The 17,079-nt window shown below is 41.7% G+C and overlaps 1 protein-coding gene across 5 annotated transcripts in view; it reads right to left on the bottom strand.

The window, feature by feature from the left end:
• The window catches only part of LOC137304136 (rho GTPase-activating protein 22-like), a 295,940-nt gene that overhangs the window by 41,000 nt on the left and 237,861 nt on the right, over positions 1 to 17,079 (bottom strand). For 3 of the 5 annotated variants that reach the window (XR_010958519.1, XM_067972623.1, XM_067972625.1), the window contains one exon: positions 2,953 to 3,081. Coding sequence is in view for 4 of the 5 variants with exons in the window: in XM_067972623.1 (XP_067828724.1) it covers positions 2,953 to 3,081 (129 nt within the window). In the remaining variant the exon portion in view is untranslated. Of the gene's footprint in view, positions 1 to 2,952; positions 3,082 to 16,742; positions 16,975 to 17,079 lie in introns of those variants that run through there. The other 2 variants (XM_067972624.1, XM_067972626.1) reach the window with 2 other exon arrangements.

The following is a 17,079-nucleotide window of genomic DNA, read 5'->3' as shown; positions in this document are numbered from 1 at the left end:
CGGTGCTGCCTCTGGACACAGCACTGTAATAGAAAGGAGGTGAGATTCAGCCTTCAAAGGATTAGAACATCACCTTGGAATGGGGCTTCGCTCTCTGCCTCTAGAGGTAAGGGAATTTGGGGGCAAACGTTAACGGCTGTTGTTGGTGGCGGTGGGCATGGGGGTTGCCATTTTCTGCTCACCTCTACAGGTTAGCAATGCAAGTTTTACACTGCTGGTCTGTAGGGGCATTTCATGACCATTGGTGAATGTCCATATCCAGAATCATATGTGACTTTAGAGCAATAACTCGCACACACATCATTCAACGTGGCTACCTGTGCTCTGAATTTGCCCAGTGGTATAAATATAGTGGAAGTGGGACTGCAATATAAACAGGGCATAAGATGGAATGACATGGATGTACCAGGCCTTTAATAATTTTATAACACACTCTATACAGACTGGCATTTTGTCCACCACATATTATACGCAGACTCATTTTTCTTTACTTAGTATCTTTGGCGATTTCCTAACTCTTGCAACCACTTGAGACCCTGAATCATTCCACACTGAAATGCATTATGCTGCTGCAGTTGCATGATTCAAATTGTTTAGTAACTGCCTCAGATGTAGGAATAAATACAATTATATGACCAGAACCTACATCGATGGAGAGACAGACTAATAGCCAATGACTTGACTCCACCAACCCAAATAAAGAGGGAGTACAAACTATCTCATATCACTGGTCTGTCTAACACTCGTAGACTCCTTCCTGCTTTCTTAGTCACACTTTATCACAGACAATGGCTTCCTACACACTTACAGGATTTTTGATTTCTTCCATTACTCAATAGCAATACATTATTCTGGCTATCAGAGAATTATAGTGCAGGGACATTCTGGTGGAATTTTATTTAGTGGTGTAACTCAGGAGTATGTGCCACTGGATATATTTTGAATCACAATTTGAATTTCCCTTGTGTTGTAATTTTAATGAAGCAATGGGAGGGATGTTCATAAACGTCGCTAAGAATCAAAGCTGTCCCCACTTCCCAGAATAAAAATAAACTTCATGAAATGGCAAAAACCAATTGGAGAACACATAGACAGAAATGGTTTAAAATCCATTCTTCACGTACTGAGGGTGGGCTTTGAGTTAACACATTTTCCCTTCATTTGGACAACCTGAATCTGAATCCAGTCTTGACTGAAGGGGTGAAAGTCATAGGAAAATAGGAACAGGGGTAAGCAATTAAGCTTATTGAGCCTCTCCACCATTTTATTAGCCATAGCAGCTCTTTATCTTATCAATTCAAAAAAAACGTAAAGGGCTAATAAAATGACGGAGAGGCTGGATGGACCGAATGGTGTATTTTTCTTCCTCTGCGTGTCATCCTATTAGTACAGATTGGATTTGGACTTGAGTTCCACAAATAAACGAACAGTGTGCTAACCCACAGTGCACTCTCAGGACAGGGAACAAGGGTTGCAAGCCCTTAGGCAATGTCAAACCAATTCCTACTGGGGAATGGTCCACAACCCAAAGTTTGGCACTGAACATGCAAGACCACAGGATGTAGGAGCATAATGACAATGAGCTTTGTAGAACCAATAATAGACTTTAAAAAACACTTTCAGGATTAACTGCCCTACAAGCCTGTGGGTCGACATGATGCAACATTGATGGGGGTTACGGAAAAGGCAAACTCTTCTTACATTAATGGGAAGCCGGAAGGTCTTCTCATACAGTTCAAGTTTTTGCTTAAAAGAAAAAGAATGAAGAAGTGTTTGGTAAACCCATTTGTAAACACATGCGTTTGATTCCAAATAATATCATTGCAACACCTTATGATGGTAGTGTGATGACAATGGTGTTCAGCTTTAAAACATTTTTTTCCTTGAAAGAGGATATCCATTGAAAGATAACAGAATAGGTGAAAATCCTGCCACTCACATCCTAATCAGTAACTAGTATAGCCTCAACTTAAGCTCTAGAAGACGAGGCTTCTAAGATGGTACAAAATACAGAGTAACAACATGCCGTCTGCAGTAAGTAGCTGATGCTAATTCTGAATACAACTACCTGCTGGTCAGTGAATGAAGGGGGTTTTATAAAGATGTAGCTTCAGCAACAACTAGATGCACATAACAGCCCTGTGCCCACTGTGTTATAATTTCAAAGGGACAACTGGAAATGTTATTGCATTCCACATGGGACCAGGGTCACTGGATTTATCAGGTACTGCTCTACCCAATAAAGTGGGAATAAAATAAGACTTTTAAAAGCAAAATAAGTGAAGGTGATGAAAATTCTCAATGCATTCATAGTGTATAAATAGTAAAAGAGATGTTTAATGGAACTTGTTTGAACAACCAGTAACCGCAATTGGAAATAATACTCCAGAAACTTCTATGGTCCTGTGTTATTCAGTCAGGTCACTAATTGTGAACAAATCCTATAATTGTCCATCTTCTATTTAACTAGGACATGTTAGACTACAGATATCCATGGGCAGCCTAGCAATTGTAGCAGTTCAAGAAGAAGGCCCACCCCCACCTTCTCAAGGGCAACTAGGGATGGGTAATAAATGCCAGCCTTGTCAGCAATGCCCAATGATTTTTTTTAAAGTTGGGCATTGGACTTCCTTAATTCAAGAAGTCAATCCCATTTTTGATTAGCATTAAAAAATGTTGCCTTTATTAAATTGACTTTTTCCCAATCTTGGCCAACCCAGTATACAGAACATGTATGCGAGACGGAAAAACTGGATGGATGAGTTCTACGATATGGAACTGCTCCTAGTCAGATATTCACAAAGTGGCAGAGATGGTAACTTTGGAGAATCTATTTCCCAGAGCTTCCCTCCTAGTTGAAGGTGGAAGATCAGTAATTGGAGGGGTCCTAAAGTAAGCTGAGTACAGTAAATAGAGTTTAATATTGGCACTTAATACAGATGTTTGGAGTACCTCCACCAAATGGAGCCCATATCACTCGCCTAATGGCTTTCACCCAGTCCTCCATGTCATTCTGGGAGTTTGCCATAAGAAGGAATGCTTCATGATTGACAGCCATCCGGTCCCGATCCCCAGCACCCCCTAGAACAAAAAAAAAGGAGAATCAACAATTTGAGTTGTCACTATTCTGATTGTATTGTTTTACAAAAAGTGATTATAACATGAGAGACCCCTCATCTATCAGGAGGTAAAAGCATTTACTTTTAAAAGGGTCACTCTGATGCTGGAAAATGGGGAGTCTATTAAACTCAATACTGAGGCTAAATTATTTTGCAACCAAATAGGTTGGCTGAAAGGAACGAGGGAACAAAACATAAAATTAAGGGCGAGGAGGAGGAGGTTCCCCACCCATCCCAGACATCCTCTGCCTATGGAATCACCTCCCTCTTGCCTCCCAATCACCATCTGCTGGTTCTAGTCAATATGATTGAGGAATGCTTCTAGCGGTTCCTGATTTAATCAGAATGTAGGTAGGAAAGCCTGCCCCTCCCATGGTGTTGCTTTAATGCCACAGGCCATACTAATTGGGAAAATGGAGTCTGTTCTGAGAGGCAGCCAGTTACCTGGAGCTGGGTGCAAGTAGGGAGGAGTGTATAAGGCAGGACTGACTGTGGGCAACTTTGTGTTATTATTTCTCCTTTGGATGCGAGTGATGATGGCTAAGGCGCATTTAATGCCAATCCCTTCTTCTTGAACTGCTTCAGTCCCTGTGGTGGTGGTGGTGCTCCCACATTAAACGTTTCGATGTTTACTTGCAACTCTTCCAACTTCTTAACTGGTGTGGCAGTTTTAACTCGCAGCAAAATCTACAATCTCAGTCCTGAAACCCAATGCTTCCAGACTGATCTGGCTGTAGCAAAGTCATCGCTTATGATTCAACCAGTTGGCTGGACTTGTGTTTTTCTTCCTATTGTAGCAGTAAGCAGAGTATCGTAGAGCTCAAAAGGCTAAATTAGAACTAAGAGCCCGGTCTGCAGTTAAAAAATGAACATTTACTATTCAATGATGCATTTCACACACAATTTCTGTCATCCTCGTTCAGTTTATCATGATTACAGCTCCTCCCCATTTTCTTATTCTATGTGAATCTCACTCCACACCTCCTTTCAGCTGGGTGGGGGCCAGTTGAAGCTACACACTTGTCCACAGCCTGCTATTAATATCACGCTGGCAGAGGCCTCCATGGTTCCAGAAAACATAAGAGAAAGGAGGGAACACTGAAAGGCTGTGTTTTACAGAATGTAATTGCTGGGTAAATCAAACCAAAACGTAACATTCCATGCTATTTGAGATTTTCTGTTTGCTTTGGTGACTGCCCAGACTAGAAGTCGTGATGTGACTGCAGGGATTATGGGTCAGTTGATTAGTTTGTACGCGTGAAATTCACAATTTGTTAATGCCAAAGTTTTAAAAAAAAGAAAATAATAAATGTGAAGCAACATTACCTCAGTCCTCGAAATGATAATTTAACCCTCTGCCCCCTCACAACAAGGTCACAGCAGTCAGATGGGGCAGAAAGAGTCTCAGCAACAGTCACAGGTGAAACTGAATATCTGGCAATTCGTCACTTGGTATCAACACATGAAACTGCCGGGATAAATCTGGGTCATGAATCAGCAGCTGCAGTCACTGAATTTAGTCCTAGCACGTGTTTCTGTTATTTACCCATCTTTGCTCCACTTAGTACTTTCAAACAAAACGTTCAACAAATTAGCCATCAAATAGCGAAATGCTTGATCGTGGGATGACAGGCTATTTTCTAATTCTGGAAGTGCACAACAGCAATGATCCACACTTATTTATAGCCTACAGATGAAGTGCATGTTATGTATTAATGTAGGTTCCACGTGATTCCAGGTCAGAAGATAATTGAATGCTATGGAAGGGTTTTCTGATTCTGTGGTAGAGATTGTTGACACAGGTACTTAAAAAGAACCTCTGCACATATTTTGTCTAAAATTAGATGTCAGCTAATGACTGTACATTCTATTGGAAATCCGTAAGGGAATCTGGATGCCTCAATGTACTGCTTGGTATGGTACGAAGCCTTCTGGCCCAAGGTCTCAAGATTGAGCCCTGGTCTAGGGTGAGTTTAACTGATTTTTGCCATTCTCTGATGGTAAGAAGTCTCAGTGCCCCTGGGCTAAGGAGGGAAAGAAAAAAAATCAGCATCCAGTATCGCTAAACAGTAGAAAGTGCATGGATGTTGGTGGAGGATAGGTTCAGACTTAGCTGCGATATCACTCTCTCAAGGTTGAGTGGACTCACTGTCTAGGCTCACAATGGAGAAGAACCGCTTCAGCAGAGGGCCAATGGCAGTTTTACATCTGTAGCCCAGCATAAGATGAGTGCATTCAGGAGGAGGGGTGAAAATTGGGGAATAAAAAGAAATCGTTAAGGGTAGAACTGAGAGAAACCTGACACATCAGTTTGATACGTCCACCATCAGGACTTCAATAGATTTTCTAATTTGCAATAATTGCCCTTTCTTGTGTTCCAACAGGAACACTGCATGAAAGGAACTGCACTCGTTAAAGGTCAGAGTTCAACTGCATGCTCTCTATTACTGCTAATTTTGAAAGGAAACGTGATACATACTTTCTGTAGCCTTGGCAAATGGAATCAGTTACATATTCCTGATTGTTAACTAAGAAAAAAAAAGACAGTCGCTTTTTTTACAGTGCTATACCATTAATTTTAATTACCTCAAAGAAAGAAATAACTTCCATTTATATCGAGCCTTCCATGACCTCAGGACGTCCCAAAGCGCTTTACAGCCAATTAAGTAATTTTGAATTTGTGGTCACTGTTGTAATGTAGGAAACTTTAAGTGTCAGTTGGTAGCACCTTCACTTCCAAATCAGAAGGTTGTGGGTTCAAGTCCCACTCCAGGATTTAAGTACAGGTGATGAAAAAGCAAGGGCCTGTTCACTTGTGCAGGTTGATGCAAAAGTTTGCATGGTATCATATGAAAAAGAGCAGGTAATTCTCCTAGTATTCTATGCAAAATTTGTTCTTCAAACAAACAGATCTGTGGGATATTTATCTCATTTGCTGTTTGTGTGCCCTCACTGAGTGCCAATTGGCTGCTGCATTTAACTTCATAACAACTGTGACTACATTTCAAAAATTGGACGTGAAGTGGTTTGGGGGTCCTGAGAATATGATAAAGTGCTGTATAAATATAACTTTTCTTTGTCCATATGAATATAATCACATTTGGATGCTGATGCTGCATTCCTTAAACTGGTTGGTAACCCCTCCTTTGAAGCTGATAACCATATTAATTGCACATCCCGTTAGGATTCATTTATTCCCATTGGCTCCACAGGGACATTGTTGTTGTATCGATGTACGAGCCTGCGGTCACCCTGTATTCCCTGTGAATTTATTTTTGACCAGACTGAGATTATTAACAACGCTTTGATGACAGACTAATATATCTCTGGGCAAGGGCAACGTGTATGAGAGGCAGTCTTCATTTTTCTGAATTAATCCTTCACCAGGCAAAGGGGAGGCACCACCTAATGGGGCCCTGACGATGAGGGAAGCAACTATCTATCAAATATTAAAACAGGGTGAGGAAAAGGTGGGTTTCTAACTCAAGGGGTCATGGTGACCTGCTATTAGCAGCTCAGGATTCCAGTCATAAAAATTTGATTAAATTGCCAATTAGGGCAGTCCTTATAGTCACAAATTGAGCTAATCAGCATTGTTGATGTTGGATTTGCTTCCTGATTGAAACCTCAAGGTGAGGCCCTCAAGGGTAAAGTTCTATTTAGCCATTAAAATTTATTTGAAATGTTCCATGGGCTATCCTATTTAAACAATGTATAAAATCCCATGGGATTCAGATGCATGATATTAGGGCTGGTAATTGGATATTTCTCGTTAGGGCCAATGATGTTTCCTTGTGCTTTTATTAGATTTTACTGTAGGGATTAGCTTATATGATTTGAAGTTCTTGATTACAGCATAATTTTGTTGTCCAGTAATCTGGATAATATAAAGGTCATTGACCTGAAACATCAACTCTGTTTCTCTCTCCACAGATGCTGCCTGACCTGCGAAGTGTTTCCAGCATTTTCTGTTTTTATAATCTGGATAATATAGTTCAGTTATATATCTCCAATCCATGCTTTGTTAATGGTCGACTCCCTGTTTTGCAATGGACCTAATCCTTGTTCTGTAATCGATTCGGCCCATGTTTTATGACAGGTGTAGCCACCTGGAGGATTGGAATGGGAAGTGATGAAAGCAGAATGGGGGTTGACCCAGGAAGTGTTTAGAAAACCGGGGTTGAGTTAGGGTCACATGTCTGAGGAAGATAAATGCATGAGGTGGTTTGAGCAGAAAATGATTCCCTGCAGTTTTATTGTGAAACTTGCCCACAAAGAAGTCAATCAAAAAAATTGCTAATTATGGGACAGAAAGCATCCAGTTTTACAAATTGAATTTCTCGAACAGGTGATTTTTGTTCTGATTGTGAGTAAACATTGTGACAAATATAATTTTTAAAATTTTTTTTGAATACTTTCCATTTTAGATGTATGCAGTTTCCTATTTAATTACAGGGCTATGTTTTTCTGATATACTTGGGACTGCAGCACATGTCAGCAATACGAACACGCTCTCCCAACAGAATACCGGAAAATAGTGGTTTTCTTGGAAAACCATGTGGAGCCACACCATGAGTTTTTATATATATCTCTCACATCAAAGTCTGACTGATGCTGCCACAATGTTTGGAAGTTACTCACTGCATGTTAATCACCAGGCATCAGTTCCCTCTATCCCATGGTATTCACTGTGGCAAAGATCATCATTTTAGTCTGACGGTGACTAAACTGAGCTGACATCAGTCACACAGCTCCATCTTGATCCAGTTCGGAAGGTGGAAATAAACCCAATTATTTGTAATGACTCCATGTGGGTGAGAATATAAGAACTTTTCAAAGCAGGAAAAGGCCATTAGACCCAACAATCCAATCCCCATTTGATTGCTGAACATCTACCTATCCACCTTCTTGCCACATCCCTCAAACCCTTTGCTCTCCATAAACACTGTCTTTTGAACCCAAATAACTCAGTTGTAATGCCTGCTTCAATAATCTTCCTAATGACTTGTTCCCAACTCGATTATTCATTGACCTCGCTCCTTCTTCCAAACAATATTTACCCTGGTATTGAAACTTTTCACCGTATTTTACATTTTGACTGGATCAATTCTCTTTATAATGATTTGGCTAATTAAAGCCAGTTGGCTGATTATGAATATTGTTACTTTTCAATGGAGAAAGTGTCAGATTTCACCCAATTTGTCTTTACTTTTGTTCGTGAAAAAATAAACTGGAAAATCAATTGGTCTACTCACTGAGAATTATAAGCAAGGTTGTAGTATATGGATGCTATGGCAACAGCCTTCAGTCACGTTAGCCTATGCTCATCAAGGAAACATTCAGGTCCAATTTTAAATATATATTCTGGATGCAATGAAGGCTATTGTTGCAAGAGATGTACGTGCGGAGAGATACTAGAAGTTTTAGATCTGTGCTGTTTTGGTTCCAGATTGACCATGTGTCATGTTGTCACATTACCATGGAACAGTCTGTCTGGTATGGCGTCCTCAGTTGGATCTGCTTTAGAGTGAAAACTACAGGCCCTGTAGCTGTCACTCAGCAGTCGTTCCATGTACTGGTGTCGACATCGTTGGCGCATTTGCCATTATGAATATCCAGTTGGGCTGCAGAGAGCAAGTGCCCACAGACCTAAGATACAACTCTACCGTACGTCATCCACAGTAAAATAGATCTCTTATTTTAAGGTGGGTACAGCTGTGTATGTTCTGCCACATTACCATGCAAATTGCATGAGTAAAACCCCACGATATACACATCTGTACACTTATTAATAATGGCATTCTATTATACGGTTTTCCTGCTTGGTGTTTTTTCTCAGTATAATTTAGAAGTTTACATCGGACAAATTTAACAAACACAACAGAACACAGAATAGCAGCTAAGAGTAGAAAAGTTACATGAGGTAGTTTGGTTTCCTTCACAATGCAGCGCCTGTCCAGAATACGTAGAGATCAGCATCGAACTGGGAGGGAGACATACTTCCAGCGTTTTGATGATTCCCACACTTCCAGTGAATGGCCAACCAACCCCCCACCGCTCCCCCACTCCCCTAATTAGTACTGCTGATTTTTAAAAAATATTACTGCAATTGTTCGTTAAGCACATTGCTAACCATTGTTTTCAGTGTACAGTAGCATAGTGGTTATGTTACTGGACTAGTAATCCAGAGGCCTGGACTAAAATCCAGAGTCATGAGTTCAAATCCTGCCACGGCAGCTGGCGAATTTAAATTCAATTAATTAATTAAATTCAATTAATTAAATAAAAATCTGGAATTAAAATACTAGTATCAGTAATGGTGGCCATGAAACTACCGGATTGTCGTAAAAACCCATCTGGTTCACTAATGTCCTTCAGGGAAGGAAACCTGCCGTCCTTACCCGGTCTGGCCTATATGTGACTCCAGACCCACAGCAATGTGGTTGATTCTTAATTGCCCTCTGAAATGGCATAGCAAGCCACTCAGTTGTAAAATCTCGCTATGAAAAGTAACTCCCTTCCTAACAGCACTGTGGGAGAACCGTCACTACACGGACTGCAGCGGTTCAAGAAGGCGGCTCACCACCACCTTCTCGAGGGCAATTAGGGATGGGCAATAAATGCCGGCCTCGTCAGCGACGCCCACATCCCATGAACGAATAAAAAAAAAACACAGTGCAACATACATATTACATGTGCCGGGGACTGAGCCTGCATATGACCCTGATGACTAGTTCTGGTAAGTGGTCAGTATTTGGATGTAGTGCCATGGTTATTTGCTGTATTGATGTTTGGTGGAATTTCTATTGTATTGCCGTAGATTTGTGAGTGTCCACGATTAAGTAAGTAGATAGGTACATGCCTGTCTTGCTCAGTGCCCGGGATATCACTGCCAGTCATCAGCTGTTGGCAGCAGGTTTTGCAGACCTTTTATTGATTCTTCCTCAGTGAGTATGTGTGTTTTTTTTACACATTGGACGATAGTGTAAAACGTGTAATATTGGATCGGCCTCCCCCTCCGTCAAACACCTCTGCCCCGATTTATACTATCGTCTGAAGTCAAAATTCCCCCAGAGCTATTTTCCATTTGGTCTTTTTTGAATATAAAGAAAATAAAAGCGTCTACTCTTGAAAATAACAAAGAGTGCAGACTAAACGCTTGCCCCTGGTGAGGGAGGCGTGTTAATTCTTGTCTAGGTTGATGGACTGAGCTCAGTGCGGACTCTGTGACTTCAATGGAAATAAAAATGGGGAGAGATATAAAACGTGCTGCCCATTCGCTATCACCCACTTTATATTATGGCACAAATTTGAAATGACTCCCAAGCAGTTCTATCACAAGGGAAAGCCAGGCATCAGGCAACGTGTAGTGGTTGTCAGTTCCCTCTCGGTCATGAATCATGGCTCTTGGGGCCCACCTAGGAATGGCATTGATGATTGTTAGACAGAGAAAATGCACAGGGCTGTCTGGCTGGAGAAAAAGCCAGACATGGTGATTTATGAACTGCAAATGGAGAAAAATTAAATCCAAAATGCGTTGAGAGAAAAATATCTCTGCTTATCGCTGATTATTGTTCTTGTGTATACGAGTAATCCAACTAATGACGGAAATAGCACACAGCCCACCCAGGGATTTGGCTAATGCAATATCTGAGGGTTTCTGTTAGCTGAAACTGGTTTGCCTGACTCTACATGAATAATATCTAACTTCCGCCTGAGGCCTCCAGCAATAACTTTTTAGCTTTACAGTCTCTAGCAGTGAAATCCTAGAATTAACATTAAATTTCAATGAAACAAAAGCAAAATACTGCAGGTGCTGGAAATCTGAAATAAAAACAGAAAATACTGGAAACACTCAGCAGGTCAGGCAGCATCTGTAGAGAGAGAAACAGAGTTAACGTTTCAGGTCGATGATCTTTCATCAGAACTGCGTTGGTGGTATGGTCATCGACCTGAAACGTTAGCTCTGTTGTTCTCTCCAAGGATGCTGCCTGACCTGCTGAGTGTTTTCAGCATTTACTGTTTTAAGTATTAGATTTCACTGAACTGGCACAATTATCAGCACTGGTCTAGCCTGCTCCTGATTAACTATTAAAATATTGAAATTGTTTGGGCTTTGTAAATGCATGTTACACCACTTTAATTCCGTGTGATTCTCACACCAAGAGGACCCTTGATCTGGACCCAGAATTGCCCCCAATTTTTTTTGCGTCTGTGCCCATGGCAAACTTCCAACTCCTGGCTCAGCAATTTCCTCCCTTAGAGGTGACTTAAACTGGAACACACCACATGAGGAATTATGGCAGCAAATTCCTGTCCAGTCAGACTCTATGGTGCACTGGGGTTGGGGGGACAGAATGGTTCCTTTGTCCTATCCTAGTCTGAATCTGATTCTTCAAATTCGGATATTAGCACAGAGTGATGTTTACACATTCAGTCACATCTGCAGAGGTCATGGCTGAATTAGACCCCTTTGCTCCCCATAGATTTCAATGGCATCCTAGCAAGTACTTCCTACCATTACTGTAGGAGCTCCCATTCCTAATGATTAAACTCCAGTTCCCAGTCATTTCAAATGAACCGTGCAGAATATACATGGAATGAATCAGTGCCTGACTAATTATTCCTTTCAACAAATATTCTCATTTACAGGATCCAGGATCTCTTTAACCAGTGTTCAATTTATTAAAGAGTCACTGTCTTTCATTCCAGGGAGGATTAAAAAGTGGGACATTTTTGGCACAATAACATTACATGAAAGCAACAAAATGATGTGTTAATGATGCATGATTTACATCGACTTTGCAGTGTTTGGCAACTAAACAGAAAAGATTTGCCAAATATTTATTGAAGATTGTGCCCCTTTAAGTGGTTTGATGCATATTTGGTTCAGTTTCAGTATTTTAGACATTTGAAGAATGTCATTGGGATTAGGTTCTCATGAATTGTATTTATTAGAGGGGGGGGTTTCAACAATTAAATCCATAATTGGAATTCTGCTTCATTTGTGCAAAAGAGTTTTGATTAAAGATTTTAATATAACATAGAACAAACCTTCCAACTCACCCTCATTTCTGAACTTTTGCCTTCATTTTCATTATACGTACAAATCTCATTACTTAGTTTGCTTTTGTCTCAAACAGAACAAATAAAGCTAAATGCTTCAGAGGCCCCGAATTCAGCTCGAAATGTCCTCGGGTTGGAAGGTTAGAAGCTCTATTTTCTGTATCTTCTGTTTCCAGATTTTCTCAGCGAAAATTAATTATGATTGTTTACTCTGATACTTTAATCAGTCAGGGTGATACCCAAACTCCAGTAACTGATTAGGTATTGATCAGAGCCTCCTGATCCAGGGAGGAAGGCTTCAACATTAGAGCATGAGCTAAGGCATTCTATGTGAGAATCATTCTGCACTGATCCCATAAGAGAGGAGTTGCTACTCTGGGAGGCTGTATGGGAATAGTAGGATGTAGGTAAGCTGTGTCAGCCGTGAGAGAGAGTACGATGTGAATGGTAAACGATGTGGAAGGTAGGCTGTGTCGGTGCTGAGAGAGGAGCTATGTGTGGGAGTGTAGTGAAAAGATATACAGGGAGGAGTGAATGACTCTGACCTGGAATACATGCAGTTTGGCTTTGATTTCACCTGTGAGAAACAGGAGAACCCACATGTAAAATGAGTCATAACACCAATTCTATCATTTTTTAATGAGTTAGCGGTCATACTAACACATTGTTCATTGAGACAATGTCTTCATGTATAGTATAGTATAATATAATATAATGTGAAGTGCCATTTTGTGCAGCCAAATAAGAGTGAGCCTTTGTGTCTGCTTGCTGGAATAGTATCTGGTACCGAGGAAGAAATAGTCTCTTTACAGGGCTTCAAAATACTGAAACAATCGCCTCTCTGAGGCGGAATACTAATGTCGGTACGAAGAATATTATGTGGAGGGATGAAGGAACGGGGCTCAGCGTTGAACAATATCATCTCTGGCTCCTGGATTCAAATCCAGCCCAGGTTAATGAGCTGAAGGTTTTCTCTGTCTGCTGGTGTAATGTCAATGAGTTTGGATAATCTCAATTCAGTTTCAAGTGGAGAGGAACTCACAACACAAAGCTGTATTAAACTAGCAAGAGAGGCCACAGAATGGCTCATGTAGGAAATGGAAAATGTCAAACTGGTGCAGCAGGGGCTAAAAGCACATTTTTGGTGTAAATTAGAGGGAGTTTTAATCTGCCGTTAACCATCGCACCTTACCTGGGAGTGTTTGATGCTGAAATGGAAAGGTGTTCCATTTTCCAGCGTTAATATCAGAGTAAATCTGCTACTACTACTTTGCTCAGATATGAAGAATTATGGGTCAATATGCCCATAACCGGATTGCTCGTACAAAGAGCCGGCACGGGCTCGATGGGCCAAATAGCCTCCTTCTGTGCTGTAACCATTCTATAATTGTATGGTAATCATGGAAGGAGTGGCACCCACCATTAAGAATTGCCAGGTTGCTACATTGATACTTTAAAAAAATTATTTGTTCATGGGATGTGGGTGTCGCTGGCGAGGCCGGCATTTATTGCCCATCCCTAATTGCCCTCGAGAAGGTGGTGGTGAGCTGCCTCCTTGAACTGCTGCAGATTTGCCACCCTCATTAGTAGCACAATACAAACTCTGTATGCAACAGTAAATGGTGGAAGAGGGCAGGAGAGAAGCTTCAAACAGTAACACTACACAGGCACTCTACACGTGTACGGTAGAGTAGTGGTTATACTACTGGACCAGTGAGCCAGAGAACAAGAGTTCAAATCCCACTATGGCAGTTTGAGAATTTGAATTCAGTTTAATGAAACCTGGAAATAACAAGCTGATTCACTAATGTCCTTTAGAGAAAGAAACCTGCCGTCCTTACCCGGTTTGACCTATATGTGAGTCCAGTCCCACATCAACATGGTTTACTCTTAACTGCTCTGTGAAGGGGCCTAGCAAGCCATTCGGTTGTATCCGGGGCAACTAGGGATGGGCTATAAATGCCAGCCTTGCAAACGACACCCACATCTCGAGAATGAATAATAAAAAAAATTCTATAAAATTATTACACCATGAAATTTAGCAATGCATTGTTACCATGACACTAACAGAAGTCCACTGTATATGTTGTCCTCTGTTAACACCAGAACTCTAGGTTGATTTTGAGGTTAAAATCAGTTTTAATCCTCACAAACATTCCTTCAGCTTATTGGGGTTAATGTGGCAACAGACATACGATAGGCTGTGACAGAATCTTTTTCTACTTTAAATGGACGACTATTGGAACAAAGAAGGCCGGGCTCGCTGAGTATCACATGGGCTGTGCCTGAAGTCCTGAATCGAACAAACATCTGGCTGCACATCATGCCACTGGAATCGGCCCAAGCAGCCCAACCCAGAAGGGCCGAGACCACAGGAGGAACAGAAAGCTACCAATTCTTCATTAACCCTCCCATCACTTGCTGCTCACACCCAGTAAATAATCCCTCTTCCCCTTTCCCCACAATGGCCACTTTTCTAAAGTAAAAACAGAAAATGCTGGCAACACTCAGCAGATCAGTCAGCATCGATGGAGAGAGCAGAGGACTTAAGAGTTCAGGTGTGGCCCCCTCATCAGAGCAGAAAGAAATTACAATTGAACAGCATTTAAATTGTTGTAGAATAACCTGTAAAGTGCTTAAATGGAAAACAGGCAATGGTTAAATGTCTGCAGTGATATTAATATGGGACAACAGGAGGTTAAAAACATTTACGAGACAAGGAGAACATGTCAATAGCTGAGGCGGTGGACCAGGAGCTTGTGAGAATAAAAAAATCCAGACTGTATCAGATCTCAGGACATCTCAGTTCTTCACAGTCAATGAATTGCTTCTGAAGCGCAGTCACTATTGTAATGTAGAGAAACGCAGAAGGTGGGTTAAATCTATTTCTCCTCTCCTGAAGGGCTACGGTTCCATGGGCACAGCCAGTCCTCTCACCCAAATGGCCATTCTCTATATTTGAGCCCTGACAGTGAGTATTGACAACCTGTTCCACCAGGAAGAGTGTTATAGCCACATCTGATCCTGATCTCACCTTACGTCCACTTTCCAATTGGGGTCACTGGATCGTGATCAAGAACGGGAGCACTGATTACCCCCCTCTCCCTCCTAGCCCAGGAGCCTGGTAACTATTTGTAGAATGGGAGCATCTACACTAACTGAAATCAAGTAATTCAGCACAGATAAAATTGAGCCTGGGATCTTCCTGGCCTCTATAACTAAAATATACACCAGAATCATCAGAGGAGATGAATGAACCAAATCCGTCTGTAAATCCCACTAATATAACAATAAAAACTTGAATTTATGTAGTGCCTTTAACGTAGTAGAACGTCCCCTATGCGTTTCTCAGGAGCGTCATCAGACAAAAATTGACACCAAGCCAAAGAAGGAGACATTAGGATAGGTGAACAGCAGGAAAGTGGTCTTAAAGGAGAAGAGAGAAAGGTGGAGAAGCAGAGAGATTTAGGGGGGAACTCCAGAGCTGGAGGCACAGCCACCAATGGTGGGGTGAAGGAAGTGGGTGTTACACAAGAGGCCAGAGTTGGAGGAATGCAATGTTCTTGGAGGGTTGTAGGGCTGGAGGAGATTACACAGATAGGGAGGAGCGAGGCCATGGAGAGATTTGAACACACGGATGAGAATCTTAAAATCGAGGCATTGCTGGACTAGGAGCCAATGTAGGCCAGTGAGCACAGGGGTGATGCGACTTGGTGCAAGGTAGGATACGGGCAGCAGAGTTTTGGATGAGCTTAAGGTTAGGGAGGGTGGAAGAGGGAAGGCCGACCAGGAGAGCATTGGAATAGTTGAGTCTGGAGGTAACAAAAGCATGGATGAGGGTTTCAGTAACAGATGAGCTGAGGCAGGGGCAGGGACGGGTGATGTTACGAAGTTGGAAGTAGGTGGTCCTGGTGATGGAAAGGATATGGGGTCAGAAGCTCAGCTCAGGATCAAATAGGATGCCAAGGTTGCAAACAGTCTGGTTCAGCCTGAGACAGTGGCCAGGCAGGGGGATGGAATCGATCGCTAGGGAATGGAATTTGTGGGAGGGACCGAAAACCAGTGCTTCAGTCTTCCTAATGTTTAAGTGGAGGAAATTTCGGCTCATCCAGGACTGGATGTTGGACAAACAGTGGAGCGGCCAAGAGAGCTGGTGTTGAGGTAGAGCTCGGTATCAACAGTAACCCCGAAAAGTTTCAATTTTGAAAATACACCACCTTTCCCTTGTGCACAGAGAGAAAAAAAAATCTTCTCGCCTTCTGATAAATTTTCCAGAGCGGAATTAAAGAAACAGAGAGCTGTAGAAAACAAAACCATAGATTTCCACAAATAATACCGAAACCGTAGACCTCTTTAGATTGTTGAGCCTGGCACAGAAATGCCAGGCCAGCCCTCAAAGGGTTTAATACCGCGAAACAAGCTTCACATGCCAGTGACATTTGGCATCAATGTAGCTTTGCTTTTTCAAAACTGCGAATCGTCATTTAATAAAGAAAACAAAACAGCCCTCAGAATTTAGGAGGGAAACAGAATGAGTTCTCAAAAGCAGGGCCTTACCTCCATTGACTCCTATTCTCTTTTTTATGTATTTGCCAGAGAAGAAAGGCATTGTAGTGGCTCTCCCAGTTATCTGAAGCACAACAGATGCTGTCTCTCTCTTTTTTTTCTCCTGCTGAAGTGAAGCAGCACAGAAACCAGCTCGGAGACGGAATGAGCAATCCAGAGGCAGTCCTACACTATCTACTAACCAGAGAATACGCCAGATAAAGGAGCATTCCCAGCTGAGTGTGAGGCGCAGCAGAGTGTATGCTGGCAGCGTGCTCGCTGGGTTTTGCTCTTTTTTTTTTCAAACTGGAAGACTCATCGTGGAAGTTCTGATGATTTCCCGTGAAAA

Source organism: Heptranchias perlo, chromosome 36, assembly GCF_035084215.1.
Source record: "Heptranchias perlo isolate sHepPer1 chromosome 36, sHepPer1.hap1, whole genome shotgun sequence".
Lineage (NCBI taxonomy): Eukaryota > Metazoa > Chordata > Chondrichthyes > Hexanchiformes > Hexanchidae > Heptranchias > Heptranchias perlo.
The sequence above is the reverse complement of the archived record's forward strand: the minus strand, read 5'-3'. Positions and strand labels throughout refer to the sequence as shown.